This window comes from Trachurus japonicus, chromosome 20, assembly GCF_045865225.1.
Source record: "Trachurus japonicus isolate A0001 chromosome 20, Traja_1.0".
Lineage (NCBI taxonomy): Eukaryota > Metazoa > Chordata > Actinopteri > Carangiformes > Carangidae > Trachurus > Trachurus japonicus.
In genome coordinates, this window is record NC_140926.1 from 26,162,579 (window position 1) to 26,189,814 (window position 27,236).

The 27,236-nt window shown below is 42.4% G+C and overlaps 3 protein-coding genes across 4 annotated transcripts in view; 2 read left to right on the forward strand and 1 right to left on the reverse strand.

The window, feature by feature from the left end:
- lyrm4b (LYR motif containing 4) overlaps positions 1-26,362 on the reverse strand; it is a 60,849-nt gene extending 34,487 nt beyond the window's left edge. The window contains exons 1-2 of the mRNA XM_085762750.1: positions 26,237-26,362; positions 9,089-9,209 (exon numbers count right to left, since the gene is read on the reverse strand). Coding sequence (XP_085618876.1) covers positions 9,089-9,209; positions 26,237-26,322 — 207 coding nt within the window. The 5' untranslated portion in view covers positions 26,323-26,362. The remainder of the gene's footprint in view (positions 1-9,088; positions 9,210-26,236) is intronic.
- The window catches only part of cyb5a (cytochrome b5 type A (microsomal)), a 188,169-nt gene that overhangs the window by 70,227 nt on the left and 90,706 nt on the right, over positions 1-27,236 (forward strand). The gene's annotated exons all lie outside the window — the stretch shown is intronic.
- Positions 26,457-27,236, forward strand: part of fars2 (phenylalanyl-tRNA synthetase 2, mitochondrial) — a 237,955-nt gene continuing 237,175 nt past the window's right edge. The window contains exon 1 of one of the 2 annotated variants that reach the window (XM_085762746.1): positions 26,457-26,598. The gene's annotated coding sequence lies outside the window, so the exon portion shown is untranslated. The remainder of the gene's footprint in view (positions 26,599-27,236) is intronic. The other variant, XM_085762747.1, reaches the window with a different exon arrangement.

Sequence of the window (27,236 nt, forward strand, 5' to 3'; positions counted from 1 at the left end):
CCCTGCAACACCTGTAAAAAAGAATGTTTTACGATACAATAGTTTTCTTTTACTTTGAAGACAAGAGGTAGGGGATGGCAAATTCCCATCTTATAGTTAAAGGGGACATATTATGGAAATATCACTTTTTGAAGGCTCTTTAACATATTTAGGTGTTTGTCTTGCCTTCCGGCCCCGAAATGTGAGAACTGACAAAAAATTCAGTAATGTTCAGGCTCTCTAGGTTGAAATCCATGTGGTTTTATGAGCTGTTCCCTCAGTTGTCTGACAATGATGTAACTAGTTTTGAATTTGCATAACCCCACCCCTACCTGGTACCAGTAGAAGGGGCGGGGCAAGCAGTTCATTTGCATTTAAAGGGACAGACACTGAAAGCGGCTGTTCTGAACAGGACTGTTTAGAGAGGATGAAAAGAGCTGTGATGTTTGATCCTTGGGGGATTTTGACCAAAGCATGTCACAGACATGTCTTTAAGACACTTGGGAACTATTTAATCTGTGGAAAAGGGACAGAATATGTCTCCTTTAATGTTTCAGTTGAATCAGTATTGACTAAAAACCTCCAAAAGCTACAGATGACACATCACGATCATAGTCACCATTATCTGAACAAGGAAACTGTCTTTCTGTGTTTGGCCTCCTGCAGACAAGAAAATTCATGACCTTCCGCATGTCCTGAGACTGGACCATCACAGCCACACACACACACACACAAAAAAGCAAACACACCTTCATAACATCAGACAGTGAGAACCATTTCACTGTGGGGGACCGAGTCGGAGGAACAATCCAGTGTCAGTGATTATGTGTCTGTGTGGCTGCAGGAAACATTTTTCACTGAGAGAAAATGAAAAACCACAACAACAAATCTTGATATGGATACAAAAAAACAAAACAACAAGCTTCAGACAATATCCCGAGAGGACAAACATCAATTCACAGATCTTCTGGCTAAAGCTGCAGCAGAGAATTATAGAGGAGCAGTGTGTGTGTGTGTGTGTGTGTGTTTGTCAGAGTGTAAAAGTCAAGCTGTTTATTAAACCTAGTTTTTTCTTGATGCATGCAGCTAATTATCAGCTGACAGAAGAGTTTATCTTCAACTCCTAACTACAACAGACAGATTGTCTGTGCAGTTTCATCTGAAGGTGTAGAGAGAAGCTGCAGCATTCAGGGATTTTGTCAGTGGCAGCTAAACAATAGAGGGTTTTATACTGTAGTAGTGTGTATATAATATTATAGTTTGATACATATATATATACATATACATATATACATATATATAGGTAGTATATATAGTTTAGTTTCTTACAGCCCCCTCCCCCCTGGAGAAAACTACAGCTCCCACTGGATTCTGTCTTTATTAGAGATGGAGAAATTTAAAAGAGTCTTCTTCAAACGAGCAAACGTGAAGTCAGTGCAGTGTGAGCGTCTCCATCTGAAGGATTTATCTCTCTTGCTATTTGCCTCTTCTGTGTTTTAATTCACTGATCAGAGAGCAGAACGGCTTCACAGCTTAATGATCTTTAAATCTGACAAATCCAAAACTTACGGTTCATAACATTCAGACAGCAGAGGCGCCAAGGTGAAAGGAAGCTGCTTCCTCCATATCTCAATATAAGCCTTGACTTTTCACTGACGAAAGCAAGAAAATCTTTATTTTGACTCAACTGGATTTAGAGAGCGATAAACAGACTCCCTCAGAAACTACTCTGAACTCTGCACTTCAAAACATCAGAAGGCTGGATGGAGGCTGAGGGAACCGAGGTGACTCTGGACAGTTCACTAAATGATAACAATGATATTGAATCAAACGTCCTCAATCGAGGGAACAGTCAAATACCGTTGCAATGTTAAAGGGACATTGTGTAACATTTCCAGTTGCTCATATTCATATATATGTCATCATAGGTGTATAATGACCTCCGCCAATAATCTGACTAATTCTCGTAAATGAAGAATTTAAGATTTGTTTGTACAAGGGCTCCATGCCGGTCTACCATCTTGAAACTACATCAGCCGGCGAGGGACATATAGCAGGACCAGGGAATAGCTGTGTCACTGTGTGACTGAGATACAGAAGGAGATCAGCAAGAGAGGCTTCGCTGGTCCGCCGCAAATTTGAAAGCCTGCAATACTGCAGCGTAATGCAGGATCATGCTTCAGCGCGGGAGACAGAATCCTCGTCGCCAAGAAAGCGCAAAAGGGAATTAAAAAGGCAAAAACCTTCCCCAGGTGGAAAGAGCCAATGAGAGAGAACGATTTCAAAAAGGGGCGCTGAAGTTTCCAGCTTTCTCCTTCACTATAGCAAGTCAACTGTGCTGCCTAAACTAGCCTACAGCTAGCTTTTTTCATTCAGTTTGGTTAGACAATGTGCTCCATTACCATAGGCAGCAATGTAATAGTAACACTGGCGTATCATAACAACATAGTGGTGAAATTAAAGAGTTTGCGGCAGATAATGTGTTATAGAGGCTGCATTCTCTATGCCCCAATCACTCCCACTATATGGATATACGACTCTCGAATGGATTTAAAAATCGTGGGAACTCCTAATGACACCAAAGTTATGGGTGAGTAAACCACTGTATTTTATGCCAGAAATAAGGTCCAGGTTGTAAAAAACAGCACTTTAAAGTCTCCCCACCGGCTTTTAGTCCGGTGTTACTGCCTTTAGCCAAACCAGACAAATTTAGCATAACGTTTTTTTTGTGTCTCCATCAGTGTCATTCATGTGGATGTTCCTGGTGGATCAGACCCAGGCTGAATTGCTGTCCCAGTCTGACCATGGATCATGGTCTGTCTTTATTGACAGGACCCTATGAGCTGCTACACACTCCAGCTCAACTCCATGTCTAACTTACTTGAGCAGTGACACCATGAGCCTCTTTAGTTCTTTGGGATGTGAAGCTATGGTATAAACTAAAAGTGAAATGCCTGCAGAACAGTGTGTGTGTGTGTGTGTGTGTAGGGCAGCAGGTAACCTAGTATTTCTTCACATTAGAGCCTGGACTTCTCTGCTGTGGTTCAGGAGGTAGAGCAGAAAGACAGAGGTTCGATGCCCGGCCCCATTCCCAGTCCACATGTAGAAGTGTCCCTGGGCAAGATACTGAAGACATACTTGCCCCTGATGTATCATCAGTATGTGTACACATACTGGTCTGAGAACAGCTTAACGGTCAAAGACCAAATGTACTATCAAAGAGCAACTCCATTTACTCTAATCTAATGTATATGACCTGAATGTTCTTGAGACAAATGTGTTTTTTCCCTCTTCCATTCACTTCAGGACAAGTTGGAGCAGCACCTAGTGGTCGTTGGTGGAGCAGCAGCTTCAACCAGGTGATGTCACCATCCACCGGCCCAGAGCTGCTTCAACAAACAGCTCCATGCATGTTCAAACTAACCTAATAGAAACACACCTGGTCTCCGAGACCAGCCCAGTAACGGCCACAGTCTAAACACTGGACAGGACAGAGAGCGCAGTGATTGAGATTCTGGTGGGCGCCTGAGACTCGTTACCGGGCAACCTTCCCCCGTCCAGGCAGGTATAACTCACCGCCCGCTGTGGCATTTCATCTCAATTCAGACAAAATGGCCAAAGGCTGTGTGACATTGCAGTGACATTAAGCAGCAGTAATTGTTGAGAAATGGCTCTTCAGAGGCTGCTGCTGACACACACACACACACACACACAGGGCGATAAAGTGAAGCCATAACATTAACAAGTCCTACAAATAGAGTATTTCTATTTCTACAAGTGAGTCTGTGTGTGTATAGAGTATAAATCCAAGTGAAGTGGGACAGAGAGTAGTTGCACCCATCAGTGATACAAATACCACCTGCAATCCAGCTCCTCCTTCCTCTACTTCCTGTCTTTCAGCCATTTTCATTCACATTTTTATGAACAACTTTTTCCCTCTCACTTTGCCTCACCGCTCCCTGCCTTAACACACACACACACACACACACACACACACACACAGGCTCATTACACACACGCTGGTTTAGTTTCTCTTCTACCAACAGAGGCGGCTATGCAGCTGCAATCCATCATTTTTACTCCCAACTTACACTTACTTACAAACACACACACAGAAATAAGCACATACACATTCACAATTAGGAATGAACTAAACTTTTTGAGCAGTCAGTCATGCAGAGACACACAAGTGCAGCCAGGATGCAGCAGAGCGGGTCAGTCTATGGGATGGTCCTGGCCCAAATGTTCCTGTGAGAAAGACGCAGTGTGAGCAGCTCACCACTTAAAGGACAATTCCGGGCAAATTCAACTCAGGGATGTATTTTCCTATCATTTTAGGTCTAAAAGAAGGAATCTGAAGGTTTCCAGTTTAATGTCTCCTGTTTTGCGGTGGTTGTGTTTGTCCCCACATCGCCACGGCAGCAATGAATGGAGCGGATGGAAGTTCTGCTGCTATTCAAAGTCTCGCGCGAGACCCAAGTTGACGCTCAGTGTGTTCACGTGCAGTTGGAAGCTCCTGTTTGTGTCATAAACACAGGAATATCAACTCTTGACTTGCTTGAAGTAAATAAACTTCTGGCTGCATGTTTGAGTGGCCATCTGACGCTGTCTGTGGCTTTGAGGGATGGAAACAGCCTAAGCAGCGGAACTTGCATCCACTCCATTCATCGCTGCCGTGGTGATGCGGGGACAGACAACTACCGCAAAACAGGAGACATTAAACTGAAAATCTTCAGATTCCTTCTTTTAGACCAAAAATGTTAGGAACATACATGAATTAATATATATATATAAGTCCATTGACTCAACCTCCTCCAACCTCAAGAAGAAGAAGCAGCTTTTTAAGAGCAACGCTACCTGCAGCTTTATGTACAGTTGTATTTACTGATTTCTAAACTAGAAACACACAAGAAGATATTCCACCCTGCATGGTAGCTGAGCTGCTCAGTGAAGTACTGTAATGACAAGGCTCCAGACTAACTTTTTGAAATTATTATTTTTTTACATCTAAATTTAAGGAGCGCCAGCAGAAAATGTAGGGGCGCACACCGTAAATCCACTTGCAAAGCAAATATACACATGTCCTTTTCATTCATGAGCCTCACACATACAGTCTGCCTGACACCGGTAATGACAGATACCAGAGTCTTTGAGTCGTTCCTTTCACATTTCACCAGTGTTAAAGAAGAACTCTGCAAGCCTGGTCGCTTCTCCTCTGTTTTGCTAAGCCTCCTCTTGGCCGTGTGCATTTGTTTTTCACGAGCTGGCAAAAAAGCAATAACATTATATAACATATACGATGTAACGACGTGTATATCTGTGTAGTCGTAACTTTCATTAAAGGGATAGTTCACCCAAAATTGAAATTTCGAACCAGGGTCTGTCCTCTTCCCGGTTCGTCAAATTTGGACACTCCTAACAACTTACAAGTCATCACAATTACTCCACAGCTTTTTAATGAAGGTAAAAATGGAGCATAGCCATCGGAATAATCCTGCTTAGTTCCTCTTTAAAATAATATTTTAAAAAAGGCAAGTTAACTGGTTTCACATGTGCAAGTAGATGAGAAGTCAGTCTGATATCAGTGAGCTGAAGGTTTGTCTGATGCTGCCTCATCTTCTCAACATGATCAAACTGAACAGAAAGTCAGTCTAACATTTGATCATGTGATCAGAGTTAACGGATCTATATATACACTCGTCACCATGGGAACGGGTCAAAAATTGCCCATACGTGTGCACACATGCACATCATGGGTGTGCTGTGACTTCCACTGTAGTGCAAGATATTAAAGTGTGAGTTCTCCATCAGTCTGGCTGCAAAGCTCTGACAAGAACAAAGGTGTAAATGTTAACACATCAGTCCAGACAGAGCCTTGGCTCCTCTGTCTCAGTCATATCTACACCAGCTTACATCCCTGTGTGTGGTGCTTCCAGTTGTTCCTCATTGTCAGCTGATAGCAGACATGTGTATCAGCCCCCACCCACCTCTTATGTAACACACTGTATGGATCTGCACACAGGGGAGGAAACCTAAAGCCAGAGAGCAGCAAACACAAACAGCCTCATCTACACAAAGTGTGCATGCTGTAGTGTGTGTGTTTGTGTGAGATATGGATTTTTCCAGAGACCTATGCACCGGTGTTAGAACAAGGTACACTTCCCTCTCTCAAGCCTTGGTGCTCACATGCCTCCAGACCACCACCATCATCCCTGTGGCTCTCAGAAGCGGTCACATCCTCTGGAGAGTAGGAGTTGCTCCTCCTTTAAGTCAACAGACTGCTGATGCTTGGACTTAAACCTTCTACAATTGGGTGTTGAACCTCTTCTGGACTTCTTCTGGACTTCAAAATCCAGGATGTCAAAGTTGTCACATTGACATTTAAATTCCAATGACTGACTTCTCATCATCAGTGACACAATTTCTCTGTGTGGAGGCACACCCACACATTCCCCTCATGGACATGCACTGTCTGTTGTCAATAAAGAAAAACAAAACAAAACAAAAAAAAAAAACAAGAAAACTTTCCACTTCCACTGCAAATTGATGCTTAATGCTCCTGTACTGGTGCATCATATTCTGAACATGATCAAACTGAAGAGTCAGAAATGTATGTGGTCCGAGTTCACTAATATAAACTTGTTACCACAGCAACAGAGTGACATATCACGTGATCCCTGAAACAAACTGCAAATCAACAGTACACCTGCACACACACTGTACACACAGCATCTGACCTGCACAAACACAGAGACACAGCGTACTTCACCGTCCTAGTCCAGGTCAGAGCTTTAGACCTTCAGTCTCCAGTCATTTACATCTCAAAGCGCAGCCGGCTGTAGAGAGGCTCACATCCCCACACACACAACCTGCTACACAACTTTGTTTTGTTCAGATCTGTCATAACAAGGAACAGAGGAGACAACCCGGCAGCAGCTCCACACACAGTAGATTACATGAAATATACCATAATGCCCCTCCAGATTATCAGGGATGTAAAACCTGGGATGGAGATTTACTTCACAGGCTTTGGTCTTATCTCAAAGAGTTTTTGGAAATTGCTACAGTAGGCTAAAAAAATGAAATCCTTAGAGTCTGGACCTTGGGAAACATGGAGGACACGCGAGGACCTACTGTGGATACAGCTTCAAACATTCCACGACTGGAAATCGGACGCTCTTCTAGGAGAAATGTATCTCACCTGGATTGTTGCATCATTTACAGATTCCCTACTCTACCGATGTCCTCTGCCACAGTCTAATCAGTATCAAGTTAACACAGTTCTGTTTCAAACTGAAAATATTTGACTGTTTCAAATGAATAAAACTTCACTTTACTGTTTCTGCTGATTGGCTATAAAGAACGACACATGCCTATATGAAACAGGACGTGATCAACTGTCCACTCAGAAACATGTTGAAAGCAGGACACATGTGATCAGAGGGTTGAGGAGGACAGAGGTTGATCCAGTCTGAACAGAACTACAGCTTCATGAACTAGACCACATGTGGTCCAGATCATTTCTGAATGTGGTCCAAGTGATCAGATCTCAAAGGTTTAGTGAGAGGAACACTGTCAGGTATCTGATCCAAAAATGAAACAATCAATTCAATCACTCACAGAGCAAAATAATACACAACTGTAATTTCACCTCCAGTGAGTGATGCCTCCTTCATACAGGGACTGGTTCAGTTAGTTCTACTGTTAGAGGATCATGACTCAGTTTGTTTATTGTTCTTGATTATTTTAATGTTGATACTAATAATAGTAAAATGAAACATTTACTGCTCCACTCAGAATGAAAATATCACCTCACCTTCTGATCACTGCCTCTGTCTGGATTTTTATTCATGGACTGAGTTCTCAGTTTGATCAGCTCAGGCTGACTGACAGGTCCATTTAACATTTCAGTTTCTCTGTTATTATCATTAAACTCTCAAATGTCAGAATGGTAATTTGATCATTAAAGTCGACTTAAACTCAGGAGTCAACCTACACACTCCCACTGCCCGCCTACGTGTGTGTGTTTGTGTGTGTGCGTCCATGAGGTGCATTTACGAACCTAGCTGACTCATAAATCCTCCCACTGTTAGAACACATGTAGACACACACATTTGTTTAGATGTGTGTGCCCAAACAAGTGTGTGTGTGAGAGTGTGAGAGAAAGAGAGGGAGAGGAAGAGAATGAAAGCAGTAAGAAAAGAGGCTTGACAATCCTCCATTGGGATTGGCTGAGAGGCTGCTGATGCATTATGGGAACAAAATAACCAACAGTGAGGTGATTAGAGTGTTGCAACAGTGATGAGGGAGTGTGTGAGTGAGACAGGTGGTCAGTCAGTAAACAGGTGTTCATCTGCATTCTAGTCAACCTGGTTAAAGGGATAGTTCAACATTTTGGCAAATTGGCCCGTTGCCATAATCCCTATAGTCATAGCAGTAGGTTTGTTACCTTTAATTGTCAGTGCAAGCTGTTTTTAGAATGGCGGAGCAGAGCCGTGAGCTGCTCAGAGCTACGCAACGGAGGCTGATGGCATTTCTTGGTTTCCCTCATCAAACTCATCAAATACACAATCCAACAACTCCACAACGCTCTGGTGGACAAGTTGTGACCTGCACATTCACCACGCTATGAGATAATAACACAACGTTACCACACAGAGTTGTTTTAGAGGTAAATTCATGCAAAACCGCTGATGCACGTTGCCTTCAGGGGCAGTTTTTCATCAAGCAGACTCTGTATTTCCCTCTAAAACAACTCTGTGTGGTAACGTTGTGTTATTATCTCATAGCGTGGTGAATGTGCAGCTCACAACTTGTCCACCAGAGCGTTGTGGAGTTGTTGGATTGTGTATTTGATGAGTTTGATGAGGGAAACCAAGAAATGCCAACAGCCTCCGTTGCGTAGCTCTAAGCAGCTCACAGCTCTGCTCCGCCGTTCTAAAAATAGCTTGCACCGACAATTAAAGGTAACAAACCTACTGCTATGACTATAGCGATTATGGCAATGAGCCAATTTGCCAAAATGTTGAACTATCCCTTTAACCTGAGGGAGGGAGTCTACATTGTGTGTTTGTGTGTGTGTGTGTGTGTGTGTGTGTGTGTGTGTTACCTGTCTCTGTATCAGTGCCACTGCCTGCTGCCCCTCCTCCATCAGTCTCGCCACAGTTTTAGGATCCTCCACTCTCTGGTTGGCCCTGAAGGCATCACGCACCCGCCGCAGTGCATAGGTCCTATAACACACACACACACACATTAGTTTGATTCAGTCCATTGAAATCTGAAATAAACAGCGCACAGTGAAGAAAATGGGAACAACAACAAAATCTGTGCCGTACAGACACACACAACCCAGTGAGGACTTTATGAAAGCAAACATCTTAGAAACACAAAGTTAAACACAAAAAGCACCAGAGGAAAAACGGCAAAAAAAGAGAAAAGAGAGACGGAAAAAAAAGAGTGCAGATGAGATGAAAACAAACCTCAAGGCAGCAATTTAACAAGACAACAACAGCAGCAGAGGTGCAGACTACCTAAGTGTGAAGTGACAGTGTCTGGGGGTTGGCTCCGACTGGACTCAGTCTGTGAACTGTGGATCTAATTAAATGCATCGTTTCATTAATTAACAAAAACACTATTATGAATCAAAGCCTAAATTTGCCTTTAAACGATGCATTAATAAACCCAACGTAAAAACAAATAAAAAATTCATTACACTTAATAATTCCTTACGCCGTCTTTAAATGATGAACTGATGTGAACTCTAACACAGAAACTGCAGCATTCATCTCATTCAAGCTGAGCTATTCATAATCAAACATGGTAAAAGTCTTTTACTGGGCCAAGAATAAAACTTCAGGCTCCGCTCAACATCCCAGAACATTCTGACAAGACAAGGACTAGACTCATGTTGTTTTTGCTTAAAAAATAACTTGAAAATAAGTGGTTGCTGATAAGTGGTTTTTTTTTTGTTTGTTTTTTTCAATCAATTGATTCTTGAAGCTTTGAGTCCTTCAGACCCAGACCATATGGCTACAAAAACTGACTTGCAGTGAATTTCTCCACATAGCCTAGTGATTTTCAACCACTGTGCCGCGGCACACTAGTGTGCCGTGAGCTTTCGCCAGGTGTGCCGTGGAAAATTACCAAATTTACTTAATTGATCCAAACTAGCGATGCACATTTTGATTTTTTTTTTTCAGACCGATAACCGACGCTCATAGGCGGTTATAACCGTTAATGAGTGAGATTCAGCACTCCACTGAGCCGACCGGCCAGTCTCATTTTGTTTGTTTTTTATTTTTATAACACACGCGCGCTGCTCCCGCTGTGCTGCGGCTCATCCACGCCAGAACAGCAGAGCGCTCCTCTGCTCGTCTGTGCAGCTGCAGGTGAGTGACGGGGGAGCCGGCTGAGAGCCCCTCCTTTTTATTTTAGGGGCACCGTCCTTATTCGTATTCACTCGGTTTTACACACACACACACACACACACACACACACACACACACACACACACACACACACACACACACACACACACACACACACACACACACACACACACACACACACACACACACACACACACACACACACACACGTAAACATGTGTCTCGTGTGCATACGCAACGGTCAAATAGCCTATGTATAGACGGACGCGCAACAACTTATTAATCATCATTTAATTATTTTATTTTGAAAATTGACCGGATTCTCTCGCCTTTTCTGTGCCAGACTTCCTGTCTGGTACGACCTGGTCTACCCAGCTTGACGGCGCTCTCGCATGAAGAATAGAACTGAACCGATCTGAAGCGCTGCAGCTGCGCGCACTGCGCTCCAGAGCGCGAGATGTGCGACCAGGCAGAGTTGCAGGTTGCACTCAGAGTTTGTTCTGACTTTCTATCACAGGGAGTGCACAACATAAGTTTAAGTCATCTCATGTTTGCTGTGAAATATGGCTGAAGGCACGAGTGGAAGTGTGCACGTGTTGACAAGCTCGCATGAGTTGATTGACAGCTAGAAAAAAAAAGGCTTTGTTGAGCTGTGTCTGCAATAGTGACTGTCTGGCAGAGTTGGCTAATAAAATAGGACTTTTTTTTAATGTCAATGAGTGTAGTGGCAGAAGCCTGCACAGTGACCATTACTGAGTCAGAACAAACTAACTACACTGTAAGAGACAAAATGTGTATTATATTTACTGCATTAGGCTGCACTGTGTCATTTTCTAACATTTTTGGTTAGTGGTGTGCCGCGGGATTTTTTTAATGAACAAAGTGTGCCGTGGCTCAAAAAAGGTTGAAAAACACTGGCCTATACAGTATCACTGCCCTGCAGCACAAACTCATCAGAATAAGGAAATAAATTGGGTTAGAAATTAATCACATTTGTGTGTGAACCTGACGACAAGGAGGTTGTTTCATTTCTATTCTGCCAGAAATGCTCTCCATGTCTTCACCTGCACTTCTACGTTTTAGGTCACAACACATCTGTTCTTCACGTCTGGATGTCTGGGACTTCTACAACTGCTGGACTGGTGTTGTTTTTTACGATGACACTGACGCCAATGGTGGCTCCTGATTGGCTCTCATCAGCCTTAAAGGGATAGTTCAACATTTTGGCAAATTGGCCCATTGCCATAATCGCTATAGTCATAGCAGTAGGTTCGTTACCTTTAATTGTAGGTGTAAGCTATTTTCAGTACGGCGGAGCGCAGCAGCTGGCTGCTCAGAGCTACGCTATGGAGGCTAACGGAATTTCTTGGTTTCCCTCATTAAACTCATCAAATTCAACATCCCAAAACTCCACAGCGCTTTTGTAGACAAGTTGTGACCTGCACAACCACCACGCTATGAGATAATGACGGAACGATACGAAACGGAGCCGTTTTCGAGGTAAATTCATACAAAACCGCTGATGCGTGTTGCGTTCAGGGACAGTTTTTCAGCAAGCAGTCTCTGTATTTACCCTGTATTTACCTCGAAAGCTCTGAGCAGCCTGCTGCTGCGCTCCGCTGTACTAAAAATAGCTTACACCTACAATTAAAGGTAACGAACCTACTGCTATGACTATAGCAATTATGGCAATGGGCCAATTTGCCAAAATGTTGAACTATCCCTTTAACTACCAGGTGAATACAAGATGATAATTATGCTGCGTTCAAGACAACTCGGAAGTCGGAATAAAACGAGCTCCGAGTTGTAAAAAATGAATTGAACGGCGTCGAACTCGGAAATTACAGGTCGGAAACTCAGGTATCATATCAGAGCTCCGACTTTCCGACTTGACGTCACGACAACATTAAAACATGGCAGCTCTCGTCTTAAACAGTTAGAATTTAGACATTTTAATTTATTTGTTGAGGTTTGAATGCATATGTTTGTGTATTATTGCAGTAGCCTATGAAATACGTTTATATTAAGCTGTGATTGTTGTACAGTGTGAAATTGTGTTTCCTCGTATGTGACAGAAATAACGTTTAACTGTTACCAAGGCTGTAACATAATTTATATGTGCACTCATCTGCAGCGTCTCCTCTCCTCCAAAATAAACATCATTTGCTGCTGCATTTATTTTTCCTGTTCAGCTATGAGCCATAATACGCCAAACTTCCTTCAGGTATCCATGTTTTTTTTCTTCCGAGTTCCTGCAGCGTGAATGCAATGATGTCGGAAGTCGGAAATTTTCGAGTTGGGATTTCCAACCTCCGAGTTGTCATGAACGCAGCATAAATCACAGTGTTTTTGTTCAGATTATTCTAAAGACATATCATCCAGTTACCTTTTCCACACCTATAGATAGTTTTCAGTTTGTACTTCCTGACACTTCTCTTGGTCAAACAGCAGCATGCACTTCTCCCAGAAGTTGGAGCCAGTGTCAGTGTGAAGCCTGCAGACAGACGTCCAGCAGCTGACATGGCTGAGCTGTTCTCTGCTCAGAGATGGCTCCTGTGACCGCCTCTGATTTGATTTCCTGCAGCTTCTCACCACAAAACACAAACACTGAGAGCAGCAGGCTCAGAACCACTGTGTGTGAGATGTATGTGTAATAATGACATGTGGGTGTGTAGAGAGGGTCTTTGATTTTTTTTTCTTCCAGTTTCATCTTTCTACTCCCACTAGAAATTTCCAGTGTTGATGCTGACTGATACAATATATCAGAGCATCATAATCAAAGTAACTGGATCTGTTGGCTCCTTGAGATAATGCTTCTTAAAGTTAATGGAACAGTGTCAGTCCAGCTAAGAATGTAGAACCATCTAATCATCACAACTGTAACCAATATGGCTCCAGAATGAGGTAGGACCACCCACCTGATAGCATATTCACACAGAACTAAATACGTTAAAGGTATAGTATGTAGGAATTCCCCCCATCTAGCGGTGCGGTTGCATATCAGAACGTATTCTTGATGTTGCATTCAGGTGAAATGGGGCAGACGTCAGACAGACAACAGACGCTGCATGTAACAGGATAAACAAGCATCTATGTAAACAAGTGGTCCGCCAGCATGAGGCAAAACAATACAGGCGTGACAATATGTTGTCATGGTGATGTGGTATTGTTTTACCGTCTTTCTCTGGTGGAGTAAAATGACATCCGGTTGGTTTGCCGACGGCCGTCTGCCTGACTGCACCTGAATGCAACACCAGTGCCTCCGTCCTTCCTCACATTACACAGTGGTGACAGTTTTAACAGGCAGAGCCCACAGCTCCACTGAGTTTCTATGGTTACCTACGGTCACGCTGCCACTCAACGTAAAAAATGGCGATGCAACATGGCCGCCTCGGTTCGGTGCGTTGCCCACTTTTGTAACGACTTGTAACAACTCATTCTAAGGTACCAGAAAGCTTTCATTTGTATGTGGGTGTGATTCCACTTCAGTGAAATACGTTTATGAAAGACATATTTGATTTTTGCTAATAAAAAGCCAAATAAGTTACATACTGGAGCTTAAACAAATGTAGAAATGCATAAATAAAGTCACAACTGAATTAATTTATAAAAAAAAACAGATGTACAGTATGAATAAATAAATGCAGAAATACATAAATGTATAAATAATATGTACTGTATAATACATAAATACACTGACATATATGAATGCTAAAATACACTTAGAAATACAGAAGTACATTCATAACAAATCCAAATGCATAAAATAAATAAATGTATAAGTAAATAGGCCAGAAATACATCAATGTTGAAATACACATAGATATGTATTTATTTTACATTTATTGATGTATTTAATAATTTCTGCATTTACTTTCTTACACCTACCCTAAAAGAAATAAATAACAGGACAAATCTGAGTGTGTGTGATGTGAATGTGTCATTTTGTGAGCAGCTGCTGTGAAATCTAACTGCTGCTGTAAGCTGGACCTCAGTGACCTTGGACACTGATTCAGTTTTTGTTTGAGCTGGAGGCCTCCAGCTCAGAGTCCCGTGGCTTCGGTCCAGAATGACAAACTACAGATGAGGATCTAAATCAGAACAGACAAATTGGAAACACTTGAGTATTTTATGGCAGGAACTGCTGAAGTGAAAATGATTATTGGTTTAATTTTCAGCTCTTTTTTTCTTGATGGGCTCGGGCCTCATTACAGCTGGCAGCTCCTCTGATGTGTAGAAACTACAACATCGACCTTGGAAAGTTGTGGTGCTGCCCAGCAAAACCATTCATCTTCCGTGTCTCTGTTTGAGTGTCGAGTTCATTTAAGATTTAAGACAGAACCAATGAAAGTGTGATGGATCAGATTTACATGATGGGGTGGAACACAACGGTCGCTACAAGGCCGAGGGAGGGAGGGAGGGCCAGGGAAACAGGTGGGGTTGAAGGTGAGGCATCAACAAGGAGACAGATGGATGGATGGATGAATGGATGGATAGATGCACTGATAGATGGAGGAGATGTAGATGAGAAAGAAGGAGAGGGAGGGAAGCAACAAAAGAGACGACAGAGATTTAGAGGGATAAGAGGAAGGGAGAACAGGAAATATGAAGGACAGAAAAGAAGAAGAGAAGGAGGACAAACGTAATCAAGGATGTAAAGAAGTAAGAACAGAGGGGAGTAAACAAGAATGCAAAAGAGGAGATCAAAGATGGAAAGAAATACGAAAAACAATAAAAGACAGAAAAGAAGGAATTAATGAGGAAGGAAGGGAGAGGAAAGGAGGAGGGAGGGCGGGGTGAAAGTATTTAGGAGGGACAGAAGGAGTCTTCCCAGGCAGTTTGGAGGAGGAAGAGAAGATGAAAGCAAAGAAGGATGATGATTTGTGACAGATCATGTTGAGCAGCTGGAGGAGATGAAGTAACTCAGAGTTTGTCATTCAAACGTCCCTTTTTTCCCTTTTGGTTTTTCCTCTCAGGCTCAGCAGGGACGAAGACGGGGCCCTCGGGCTCCTCCATCACACTGAGTCACACAAACCCCTCTGCTGATGACTCTGCTGCTAATGAGCCAAACAAAAGACGGAGGGAAAAGAAGAGCAAGGAAGAGATGAGGAAGTGGTGGAAGTGACCAACAGGCAGGAGGAGGTGACTGACAGCCTGTCACAGGAAGTCAATGCACTCACACAGACCGAAATTACTTATCATCTGACCTGTAAGAATTAGTGTAGGGGTGGCCAGGGACAGCTGCATCATGGGAACTTTGGAACACCTTAAATTCACCCAATCAGACACAAGCTGCAGTGATTACACCCACTGAGGAGGAGGGTCTGGATGCTGTATATTGTATAGAGAGACATCCCATATCATTTCATATTTTTTGTGCAACCTGAACATAAGTACTGCTATTTGTATATAGGATACAGTATCACTAAAAACTAGCAATATTTTATTGTATCAATGTTTTTCTTCCACCCCATAACCTCACTGTGCTCTGTTCTCTGATGGATCTCCCTGATAACAAAACAAGAGACAATCGAAACTCCCAGAAAAAGTTAAGTTTAAGTGTTTTGAGGTTAAAGAGGACTTATTTTTTCTATATACCTTATCTACGCTATATTTTACCTCAATGAAACAGCTTCAGAGTACTAATGATGGTTAAATAAACGACTTGTAACTTCTTACAGGGAGAGTGGAGACCCGGTGTTCCAGCTCTCGTCTCTGCGGCATCGCGACACAAACGAGCCCCATAATCTCTTGTTTATGACGGATAAGACACGTCATAAACGTTATCCACCGCTCCATGGATTGATTTCTCACTGGCGGCGGCTTCGTTGTAAACAAATGCACATGGAGGAGAGGAGGGTTAGAGACAGAGGAGGAGAGACCAGACTGGCATAGTTCCCCTTTAAAATTTTTCTATCTTGGAAACCTCAAATGTCATATTGTTAGAATAAGTATTGGATTACACTATATGTCTAGATATATGATTACGTTTATAATATAGTAAATTGGCCATTGCAGTATAAATATTTTTTTATCAATTGGAAAAATGGAAAAAAGTCTTACAAGCTGCATCCCTGGTGTTAGAGTGATCTCCACTACAGCTGCTGCTACAGTGAGTGACGTCAGCATGCTGACTGTTGGAGCAGTGTTCCAACCTGTGGACCCCACACTGAACCTTCTGTGGGAACTCTGTCATGATGTTTGGAGGAGGAGACGAGGAGACGAGGAGACGAGGAGACGAGGAGACGAGGAGACGAGGAGAAGGGATGGAGAGAGGAGGGAGGATGAGAGAGGAGGGGCGGAAGTGACAGAGAGATTTCCACAATCACTAATTCATCAAAAGCTTCTGTCATGTTCTCACAAGTTGACAGCATCATACCACACGCACACACGCACACACACAACGACATTGTGTTTGACTGAATCCATGGGGAAGAGTTATCTTTAACAGGGAAAAAGGCAGAGACATAAAGAGGACAGGGACGAGAGAGACAGAGAGACAGAGACAGAATTAGAGTGAGCTCACATGAGGGCAAATCAGTGAAACAGACACTGGATCAGTTTGTTATTTGTTGTTGTTTTGTTGTTCCTGAGCAGAGAGATGACCTACTTCTGACAGTCTGCTTCCTCCTCCTCCTCCTCCTCCTCCTCCTCTCCTCCATCTTTCCCCCTCTGTCTATTTCTGACACACCTGAGGGTTTGTGCCCTGCAGGCTTTTTCCTGCTTTAGAAAAACTGTTTTTGAGGCAGTGCTGGACAAAATGTACAGAAGAAGACCAGCCCTGCCAAAAAGTTTTCCGCTTCTCAAATAAGTCAACATTCTGACACAGTGGGTGACAGGCCTGACCATACGCTCACACCATTTCTATAGGTTTCTTTACATTTTTCAGAAGTAAGTGTTAAAATCCATGTCACCATAATTTGAAGCTGACATATCAAAAACACTTGAATCTTTGCAGCCTTTTCTTTTCATCTGGACTCTGGAGGAATCATCATCTAAGTATAGTTCTTCTGCCATAAATAACTCTGCTGTGAGTATCTGCACTTTAACTGTCACAGCTGCAGCTTAGTCCAAGCCCTGGATGTAGAGGAAGACCAGCTACAGTGACTTTCACTTAGCAATTGAGTGCATAGGTTTTGGTATTAAAATATTTTATGATAATAATAATGTGAAGACATCACCTGGGAAAGTACAGAGGGGTTAGTGGTAGCTCAGGCCTCTGCAGGTGTCAAGATAATATTTAACCTACTAACTAATTTGTAGGATTAAAATAACTTTAATTTGCCCTGGCTGCCACAATGTCAGGTAGACACGCCAGATGCTAAGAAGATCACCCAAGCTGAGAAGGTTTAAAGGTCCAGTGTGATGATATATTTGTATAGTAGCTAAATAGGTAACACTTCACAATAATGGTCCCTTAATTAACGTTAATTAGTACATTATCAAGCATTAATTAAGTGTTTACAGATATATTAACAATCATTATTATGTATTACTTATGATTAGGAAACACATTAATTAATGTAGTCTATTAGTAAGCAGTTAATTAATGTTTACTACTCAAAGTTAGTTAAAGTTGAATAATGTAATTAGTTATCATTATGTATTACTCAGCATTAATTAACACATTAGTTTATATATTAATGCTTAACTAATGTTAATTAAGGGACCCTTATTGTAAAGTGTTACCGCTAAATAAAATTTGTTTAGTTTCCGTAGCCTTATAATTCTTCTTTTATATGATATAGATATAGCAAGGGTCTTACTTTAGAGAGTGTCGCCATCTTGCGCCGCCATGTTTGTACAGTACTGTGGGCGAGTGAGTGAGCGCTGCAAACTAGAATCTGAACACTGTCACGGTCTTTTTAAAATGTCTTTAAGCTTGTTTCGTTAGCTGCTTCCTGCACACTAATCCTGACCATGTACAAAACTCCATCTCATTTTTTTTTTAAATGGAAGAAATAAATTTCCTTAGGCTATTTCTTGGCTTCAACCTACATCATTACATTTTAACATTTGCAAGTTAAATGTCTCTGTGAAGAGATAAATGATTACATCAGCATCAGCTCTTCAATTAAAATGACTAAACTCTAGTTCCAGTTCTAGCTTGGTTCAGCAGCTCAGGAACACACAAGCGTTTTTGGGGTGGAAATTTCAATGGAAGTTAAACTTTTTTGCGTTTTCAAGCCCCCAAAACACTGTCGCCGTCTAAATGAAAGGCACATCCCATGAAAGGTGTAGCCCTTTTGATCCGTGAGCGTTGTGGTGCACAGGGCCTGAATGGTGTGTACGGTGTAAAGCCCTCCGAGTGGTCATCCAGTCAGCCTCCGCCATATAACCAGTCACCATGGGGACACACTGGTTAAGCACTGAGCTGAGATCAGCTGTTAGATATGCAAACAAAAAGCAACCTCATTTGTCAAATCTAGAACAAATCACCTTGTTGTTTACAACTAGGCTACTTCCGGGTAGAAAACCAGCAGAGAACAATAGTGACAGACCAGAGTTTCGCTATAGGCTGTATCTCATTTTTCACATCACTATATCACCGTTTAGAACTTTAGACTAATCTGATGTACAGTAAAGTCTATTCACCACTTTCCGTAGAACGCCGCTGGGCGTCGCCATGACACTCAATTCACCGACAAGTCGGTTTCGCACTTCTGTCTCACTTCAAGCAGAATGGAGCTAGCCTAGCAGTCTGTCTTAGAAGTGTTTTTATTATTATTACAAGTTCATAGAATGTCCTCCGGTACGACATGTGCTGTTGTTGGATGCACAAACAACTCAAGGAAAGTTAAAGATTTTATGAATGGAGCCTGTAACGACCATAAAGCCAATCGCAAGAGTTGTGGATGTCCGGTTGCTACGTTAGCCGCTAGCTGTTGCTACGTAAACAACCGACTTCCGGGGTGGTGTGACGCAATGGATCATGGGAAAATAAAGTGGTGAATAAAACCAATGATTGGACAAACATGACAATTTCTGTGTGCACGTTAGTCATGGTTATGGTAAATTGGCAGGGCTAACCGTTACCTGTTTAACTTTACTAACTCAGTGACTCAATAAACGTCCATGAAAAAATATTTTTTCCAGCGGATATCTGAGTTCCATGTTGACGTCCTGATGTTAGCTTTGCTACTGCCGTTAGCTTAGCTGCTGTTAGCTTAGCTGCTGTTAGCTGTCCCTGTCAGCTGAGCCACTGATCCTTTCTAGACACTGTGATTCTCCCAAAATAACCTACCACACACAGCAACACAAAACACACACACACACACACACACACACAGAAATAGTAATGTTTCTTCAATCATTTCAGATTTGTCTAAACGGTGATAAGGCGTGAAAACATGATAACTCTGGTTCGTTACTATTGTTCTCATTCAAATTACATTAGTTTTCTACCCAGAAGTAGTTGTAAACAACAAGGCGATTCTGTACAGTCCTCACTGCAGGCGGCCCCGGTTCGAATCCCGCATCCAGCGACCCTTTCCTGCATGTCACCCCCCCTCTCTGCCCTGTTTCCTGTCTCTCTCTCCACTGTGCTTTTCATTAAAGGCGAAAAAGCCCCAAAAATATACTTAAAAAAAAAAGTAAACAAGTGAATAAATGATGAAAAGACAAAGAGTGGGAACACGACTTCAAACACACTGCAGCCAGTATTCAAGGACTTCTGAGGAAGTTAATTCACACTGTTCCAAAGCTTTTCAAGGACCTGCAGGCGTCCTGGATTCACTGTCTAAACAAAGCTGTTATTAATGTGTGTATATTAATCACAGCGCCACCTGCTGGCCTCAAGGCTCACTGCACTAAATGTTATTTAGCTATAGTTATTTAGCTTTACAGCTCCCGCTGCCTCACAATAGCAAAAAAAAAAATCCTCAAAGACACAACACATCCTGGTCACTGTCTGTTTGAGCTACTCCCCTCTGGCAGGAGATACAGGACAATTAAAGCTACCACAAACAGATTTAAGAACAGTTTTTATCCCAAAGCACTGATTGCACTTAATGCTGAGTAATGATGAGTGGTTAATGTGTGTTTTATGTTTTTTTTTAAATGTTTTTATGAATTTTTGCACTGCAGGAGATGCACTTTTAATTTCGTTGTTGTGGAAATGACAATGACAATAAACGTATCTATGTATCTATCTATGTATCTATGTATCTATGTATCTATCATCTATCTATCTATCTATCTATCTATCATGCTTCAATATTCTGCATGGGTCTGCCTCCTGTTGCATGTCCATGTACTATGTGACATCCCTGAGGGTCACAAGGTCCCTGGTCACTAATAAATCCTCCATACAGCACAGACCTCCCAGGCTTGTGTTTCATCTCAGCGTGTGTGTGGTTTCCTGTTACATTACATTCTGTGGTGACATCATTTCCCTGCAGAGAAGCCAGTGTGATTCATCTCATTTCTGTTTATTTCCATGTTTTCTCTCCTCCCTCTCTCTGACAAAGCTCTCCAAATACATCCAAACTCTCCCACCAGAGAGAGAGAGTAGGAGAGAATACAGGCTGCACAGCCGTCTGGCATATTCAGGTCATCCTACAACAATTCAACAAGTGCAACCATCCACACTGTTTTATCAGACTGTTGCTTATGGGGGACGACAGAAGAATTAAAACAGCTGAAAAGACAACCTGAAATGTGGTGTCAGAAATACCTCCATGCCCCTGTAGAAGGCCAAATGTTGCCTAAATACCTGCACCAGACCATTTGAACTAAGGTGGTGTAACGAGTCTCAGTAGAGCTGAGACTTTCTCCAAGATTTGATCTCTAATTCAAACCTCAGAGTGTTTTCATGCAGCGGGGCGTTACTTTGATATCACAGTTATTCATTAACACAAAATAAAGGAAACGATCAAGCCGTGATCAATGGGTGATCGCGACACGAAGCTAAATATAACATAGAACTATTTTCAATGTGACACCACAGATGGCAAAGTTGTGATTAGGGAAAGCTGTGTGTTGCCGCTGTTGTCAGATGCAATTACCAGGGCGCCGCGCACGGCAGCAGCGTACTGATGCGTGACTGTGACACACCACCGTCCCTTTTCCCCGCTGCCGACAAACTCTCCTGAAAAGCGGCGATTTCATCTCATTTGCTTCTCAGATCTGAACCTTTGACTGCTTCTTCCGTCTGCGTGATGGACGTTGGCATGTGTGCTGCAGGCAGAAAATGAGGAGACTCTCTGCAATCAGCCTGCTGTGATGCATTTTATAATTCAGCACCAAAACAGGCAGTGAAGGCCAGACAAACAGCACATCGAACACAGCTCCTGATTGGACCATGCTATTTGCAAACTCACTCAAACTAAGTACATGACTTCCTGCACTTCTGCATCTGGTAGAACAATCCAGAACAAGGGAAAAATAGGCTGTACTTTCTTAGACCCTATCCTTCAGATGTAGACTGGGGATCCTTACAAATTCAACAAACTCAACAAATCTTGGGAAGAAGGGAAATACGTTCAGGATCTAAAATGTGAAGCTTTACTGACACCAAGTTGTTTTTTTCAAGCTTTTCCAGCATTTTATCTGTGATTTCAACCTCAATCTCCATCACCACAAAGGCACAGCCTCACTAACCTGCTTGGCTTTATCTCATATCTCAAGAACTGCATGGACAAGCCAACTGCAGAGAAAGTATGTCATCATTTGTAATCTGTGTCAACAAGTCAAAATATCTGCAAAGTGACAGTGGCGTCCAAGGACCAAAACATATGTGGAAATGGCGTCTTCCGCGACTGAGACGACTGGGAGTAGTTCAGGATCATCAAGCGATGAAAGTGAAGATGTAAACAATATTACAATATGTTGTAGGTTATCAGTGAGAGGTTAGGAGGGTTTCATTGCTTATTGTAGAGTTGTTACGATTCGAAAACCAGTATCAGAAAAATTACTCCAACACTGCCGAAAATGCCGGCATCAGTATTGGCAATACCTCTTAGCTCTGCTAGCGCTGTTAGGTTTGTTAGCGTTGTTAGCTCCGTTAGCGGCTGCAGTTGAACTGGAGTGGTCTGCGTTAGGGATGGGAACGACACAGGATTTGGAAAATCGATTGTCGAGGCCCATGTGTCGACTTTTTGTCGAATTGTCGGCCCTTTTTTTTTTTTTTTTTTAACAGCAGCAGCAGATATGCGGGGGGGTTACACGTGCTTTTGTTGTGGTTTATTAATGCTGCTGTCGGCACGAGCGGACGAGGCAGCACGCATTCGGTTTCTTTTTTTTCCTTCCGTGCATGTCCACGGTCCTCTACGAAGAATGCAACCATTGCATCCACCTGTTTTGCCGATGGTTTTGCCCTTTTTGCGGAGCCGGACTCGTCATCAACAGCACCATCACCAGACTGCAGGGAGCCCGGACAGCTGATCTCTTGACTCTGTCGCCTGTCAGCATGCGCGCACGCTCCCGTCACATGTGAAGCAGAATGAGGGTCAAGTAGCTATCCCATTTACAAAAAGTGGATTTGTTTTATTTAAAATATTTTATTTCATTAGGGGAAAAGTGGCACTTTCTGCTGTTTATTTGAAAAGGAAATATTGAAAGACAAAATGCAATTTACACATGGAAATCCCACAAGCCCCGCCCCCTCAACATTTCGACACTCCGTTTTTTTTGTCGAGGGGAGCGTGTGTCGAATTTTTGTCGATTTGTCGACAAAAAGTCCCATCCCTAGTCTGCGCACCTGTGTACTGCATTGTGAAAGTTTATCGACATTTTAGAGACTAATTTCGACCATCTGGAGTCATGTAAACACGACGCCCTTCCAGCTGTGCGACGAGTGAAAACAAGTTGAAAAATGAATGAAATGAAATATATCCCTTTATATCAAGTAGAATGAAACACAGGGTGCTTTTACTTAAACACAGTCATCCAACAGCACACAGGGATTAAAGGTACACGAACCAAGTTTGTCCCCTTTTGGCTACCGTATTCATGGCGGTGCAACATGGCAGCTTCATATGGGTGCACCGCCACCTATTTGTAAACAACTCATTCCAAGCTACAGAAAGCTTTCATGTGTATATGCTTGTGATTAGACTTTGGTAAATACATATTAATGGAAGCAATATTTGACTTTTGCTAATAACAAGCCAAATAAGTTACATACTGTTCCTTTAAAAAAACATATTTTGAGACTTCCTCTGGTTCCATTTTCTGCCATTTAGAACAGTGTTGTTACAAAGCAGTAAAAAAAAAAACATTCATATTTTCTGTGTAGCTACATGTTTACATTCACATTTATACACCACTGTTGCTTTTGCTATAATTAGTCTGGCCTCATGCTTTGTTTTCTAGATCACAAAACAGCCATTAAGTGGCCCAGTACAGTAGTTAGTGTAGTCACCTACTGCAATATGTTCTTTTTCTTTTTACATTGTTTTTCAGAAGCTGCATTGACACAAGGGGGGAAGGGAATAGCAGCAGCCTTAAGGAACTGCAGAGCAAGAAGAATCATACAACTGCATAATAAAATTGTCCTTTTTTCATTTAGCATTACTTATTTCACATACATCTTATAACTGTATAGTACCAGTACTATGTTGTAAATTTGGTAAAAGACACGAACTATATTACTATTTTTTAGGGGTGGGAGAAAAAATCGATTCACATAAATATCGCGATATCTTTTTTGACGATTTTTAAATCGATTTTTTTTTTTTCAAAAATCGATTTTCTTTTTAAATATTGTGCAATGTGCATTTGTTAGCCTTTTTTACATACAAAGAGTACAGGTTTTGAAAAGGGTTTAAGTTCACTTTATAATGGAGTATGTTAATTTATAGGCTGCTACAGTATTTGTGTGCAGATAAATGTTAAAATGCAGACTAAAAATCGAGAGAATCGGCAATATTGTAGAATCGCAATTTAAATCGAATCGCCATCCAAAAAATCGTAGAAGAAACGAATTGGGAGAAAAGCATATCGTCCCAGCCCTACTATTTTTATACTGTAATTCTGAAATACTGAAGAGACTGGAAAAAAAATATTGAAATTCTTCCAGTGTAGCTGACAGGAGCAGCTGGTAAAGACAGCACAGCTGGTGAAATGCTGAGAAAACCCTCTGTAGACCAGACCATCTCATTTCAACTGGGCCTTTGTGATCTTTGACGACTACGGGGGACCAGCCCGACCCCCCTGTGAAGGATGCGGCCCCTGAGTCAGGACACAGTTATATAATGAGCCCCTTTGAGCCACACACACAGCATCCCTACACCTGTGCTCCTACTGCTATAGGCAACACCTTTACCCACACTATGTAGAAGCCAGAGTGTCTTCTCTGCCAGGACTCCACAGCCCCAAGAGGAGAACCACTGGAGCAGATCAGCAGCCTTCCTCTGAGCAGACGGCTGGAATTTATGTGATTTGGGCCGGCAGCTGGAGGAGGTCATTTCTTATCTGACTGCTCAATAATTCAGCACAGCAGTGGCCCACATGAAGCTAGCAGGGAGTGGTGGCTCTCTGATGTCTGTATAGAGTGCTCCATGTCATGACAGTTGAAGACGCTGTCCTAACCTCACCCCACCTGCACAGGCACACACACACTAAAACAAGCTTTACATGCATCACTAAGCAGCTTGACATGCAGCACACACACTTCATTTAAAAGCTATGCAGAATCGTTCAAATGCCTGCTGCTGCTCACTCAGCGGTGTATTGTGTATTTTCCTATGCACTGTGTGGGCTGAGCATCCACAATTTCATTGTACCTTGTATAATGACAATAAAGTCTATTCTAACTCCTAAGGAACATCCATCCTAAGAACAACAAATGAAGCCTTCACTGCATAAAGTCAAACTAAGTTTGACATTGTATGCTGCTCGGTGCCGGTTGTAAGGCCCTGTATCACTGATAGGTGGCTGGTATGGGAATGCACTCCAGAAAAGAATGAACCATTTCACTGAGAGCCTCTGCAAACCAGAGCCACATTCCTTGCATGCACGAGGCCAGTAAAGCTGATTCTGAGTAATCATGGTCAAAGCCTTCATTGCAACACTTTGTACAAATACAGGGAAACTCCTGAGTCATAGCTTCAAAAAGCACAGAAATGGTAAAAGACTATGACACCCTAAGCTTCAGTGACTTTATGGAGCAGATTCACAATTTTTTCTGCAAGTCTATTCTTTTTTTTTTTTTTTTCGTTTTGTTTGAATAACATAATAATGAAATAAAAAGCATTGCATAAGGATGATTTGTTTCCTCTTATATAAAATTGATACAGTAAATAAGGATGATAATCTATAACAGTAATCTGTTTTGGAGTATCAAGAAATATACTGTACGTCATGGTACTTTTCATGAAGGTACCCATAAAAACAGTGCTATAAAGCCACAACAACAACGCATTTGATTATGTATGGTATAATGTTAGATGTATGGAGTGGAGCAGTGTACGTATAGATGTAAAGCAAGGACTGTACCAGGATAGTGAAAGGAAAAACAACACTAAGTCTGCAGTGGGAAGGGGCATACGGTAATATTTAAGTAACGTATGTGTTCTGCACTTCGAGGCGTAGCCTAACGTTAACTGTCAAGTGAGTGCAAACCGTGTGAATGGTCCTTTAAATGACCACAAACGCACCACTGAGGTCACTGTAACTAAAACACAACGCCGCTAACTGAACACCAGACCCCGGACACACAGTGTAAGTCACTCCATGAGTGTGACATGAGTTTAAAAGTGTATTATTCTGCCACATGCTGTGTTATGTCTGGTTACATCATGTTGGACCTGACCGGAGGCTGATGTAAACATGACCGTTAGCTGCTATATTAGCATGTGTCAGCCGCTGACAGCCGCTCTGACCCCCCCGGCAGCAGCGGGGGGGTCCAGCCGGGGGTCGTCTCTCACCTGTAGTTGTATGAGGGGAACCTGCTGCTCTCTCTCAGCATCGTCCTGTACAGAGAGATCACCTGCGCTCGTGTGGACGCCGCCATGGTGAAGCGAAGAGCGCTGTTGCGATAGGGCTTCACTTCAGGACCCCTTTATGACGTGTGTCCACACAGCGCCTGTCCGCTTCTCCTCCTTGTTTCCTCTTCGTCTGCTTCTTTTTGTGAATTAACGGCCACCCGGATAAACGTCAATATTTATCAGACATGATAAAAGTGCCGTTTGAATTTTAAACACGTGTAAACCAGGATTAATAGTCGGGTAGCTAAACAGGCACTCCGCCGTCGACTTATCAATCACACAACGCTGGAGTTTGACACAAGGTGAGTTAGCTCTGCTGATTTTAACCTGCTTAAAATCCACTTTAAAACTATAATGTTGTGTTTTTATGAATGAATGACACTGTGCGAGTAAAACACCCTCCTGCGGGGCACGGGCCGTCAGCATGTCCTGTCACACAGCGCGTTATTTCCCTTCTAACGTGTCCTTGTTGTGGGTCAGCATGTTAGCTTTCCTGCTACAAACACACCTGACAGAGCTGCAGCTTCAGTCGCACGCGGCGGTACGTCCAAAGCTAACGTGCTCAAAGTGCTTATGAGTGGTCGTGCAGTCGTGTGTTACTGTTGTCATGTTTCAGGTTATCTCACCACTGAGCTGGGACCACTGTGACCTGACCATGACCTATTCATCAGAACTGACACGGTTGCAGTCATGAAACTAAACTTCAAGTCCCATCAGCCCCCTACAAGCAGCTTTCAATGATGCAATTTTTCATTGTTTAAAAATTAAACACAGTACACACTGCCTCTCTACAACACCAGGGAAGGCCTGACTGTGTCCATGGAAATTGCTTTAAATAAATGTGTTGAATAATTTAGCCAGAAGTTAAAGTTGAGCCAGGGTTATTAGTGATTCATGGTGACAGAAAGTGTTGGATGTATAATGGTGCATTAGATATTTC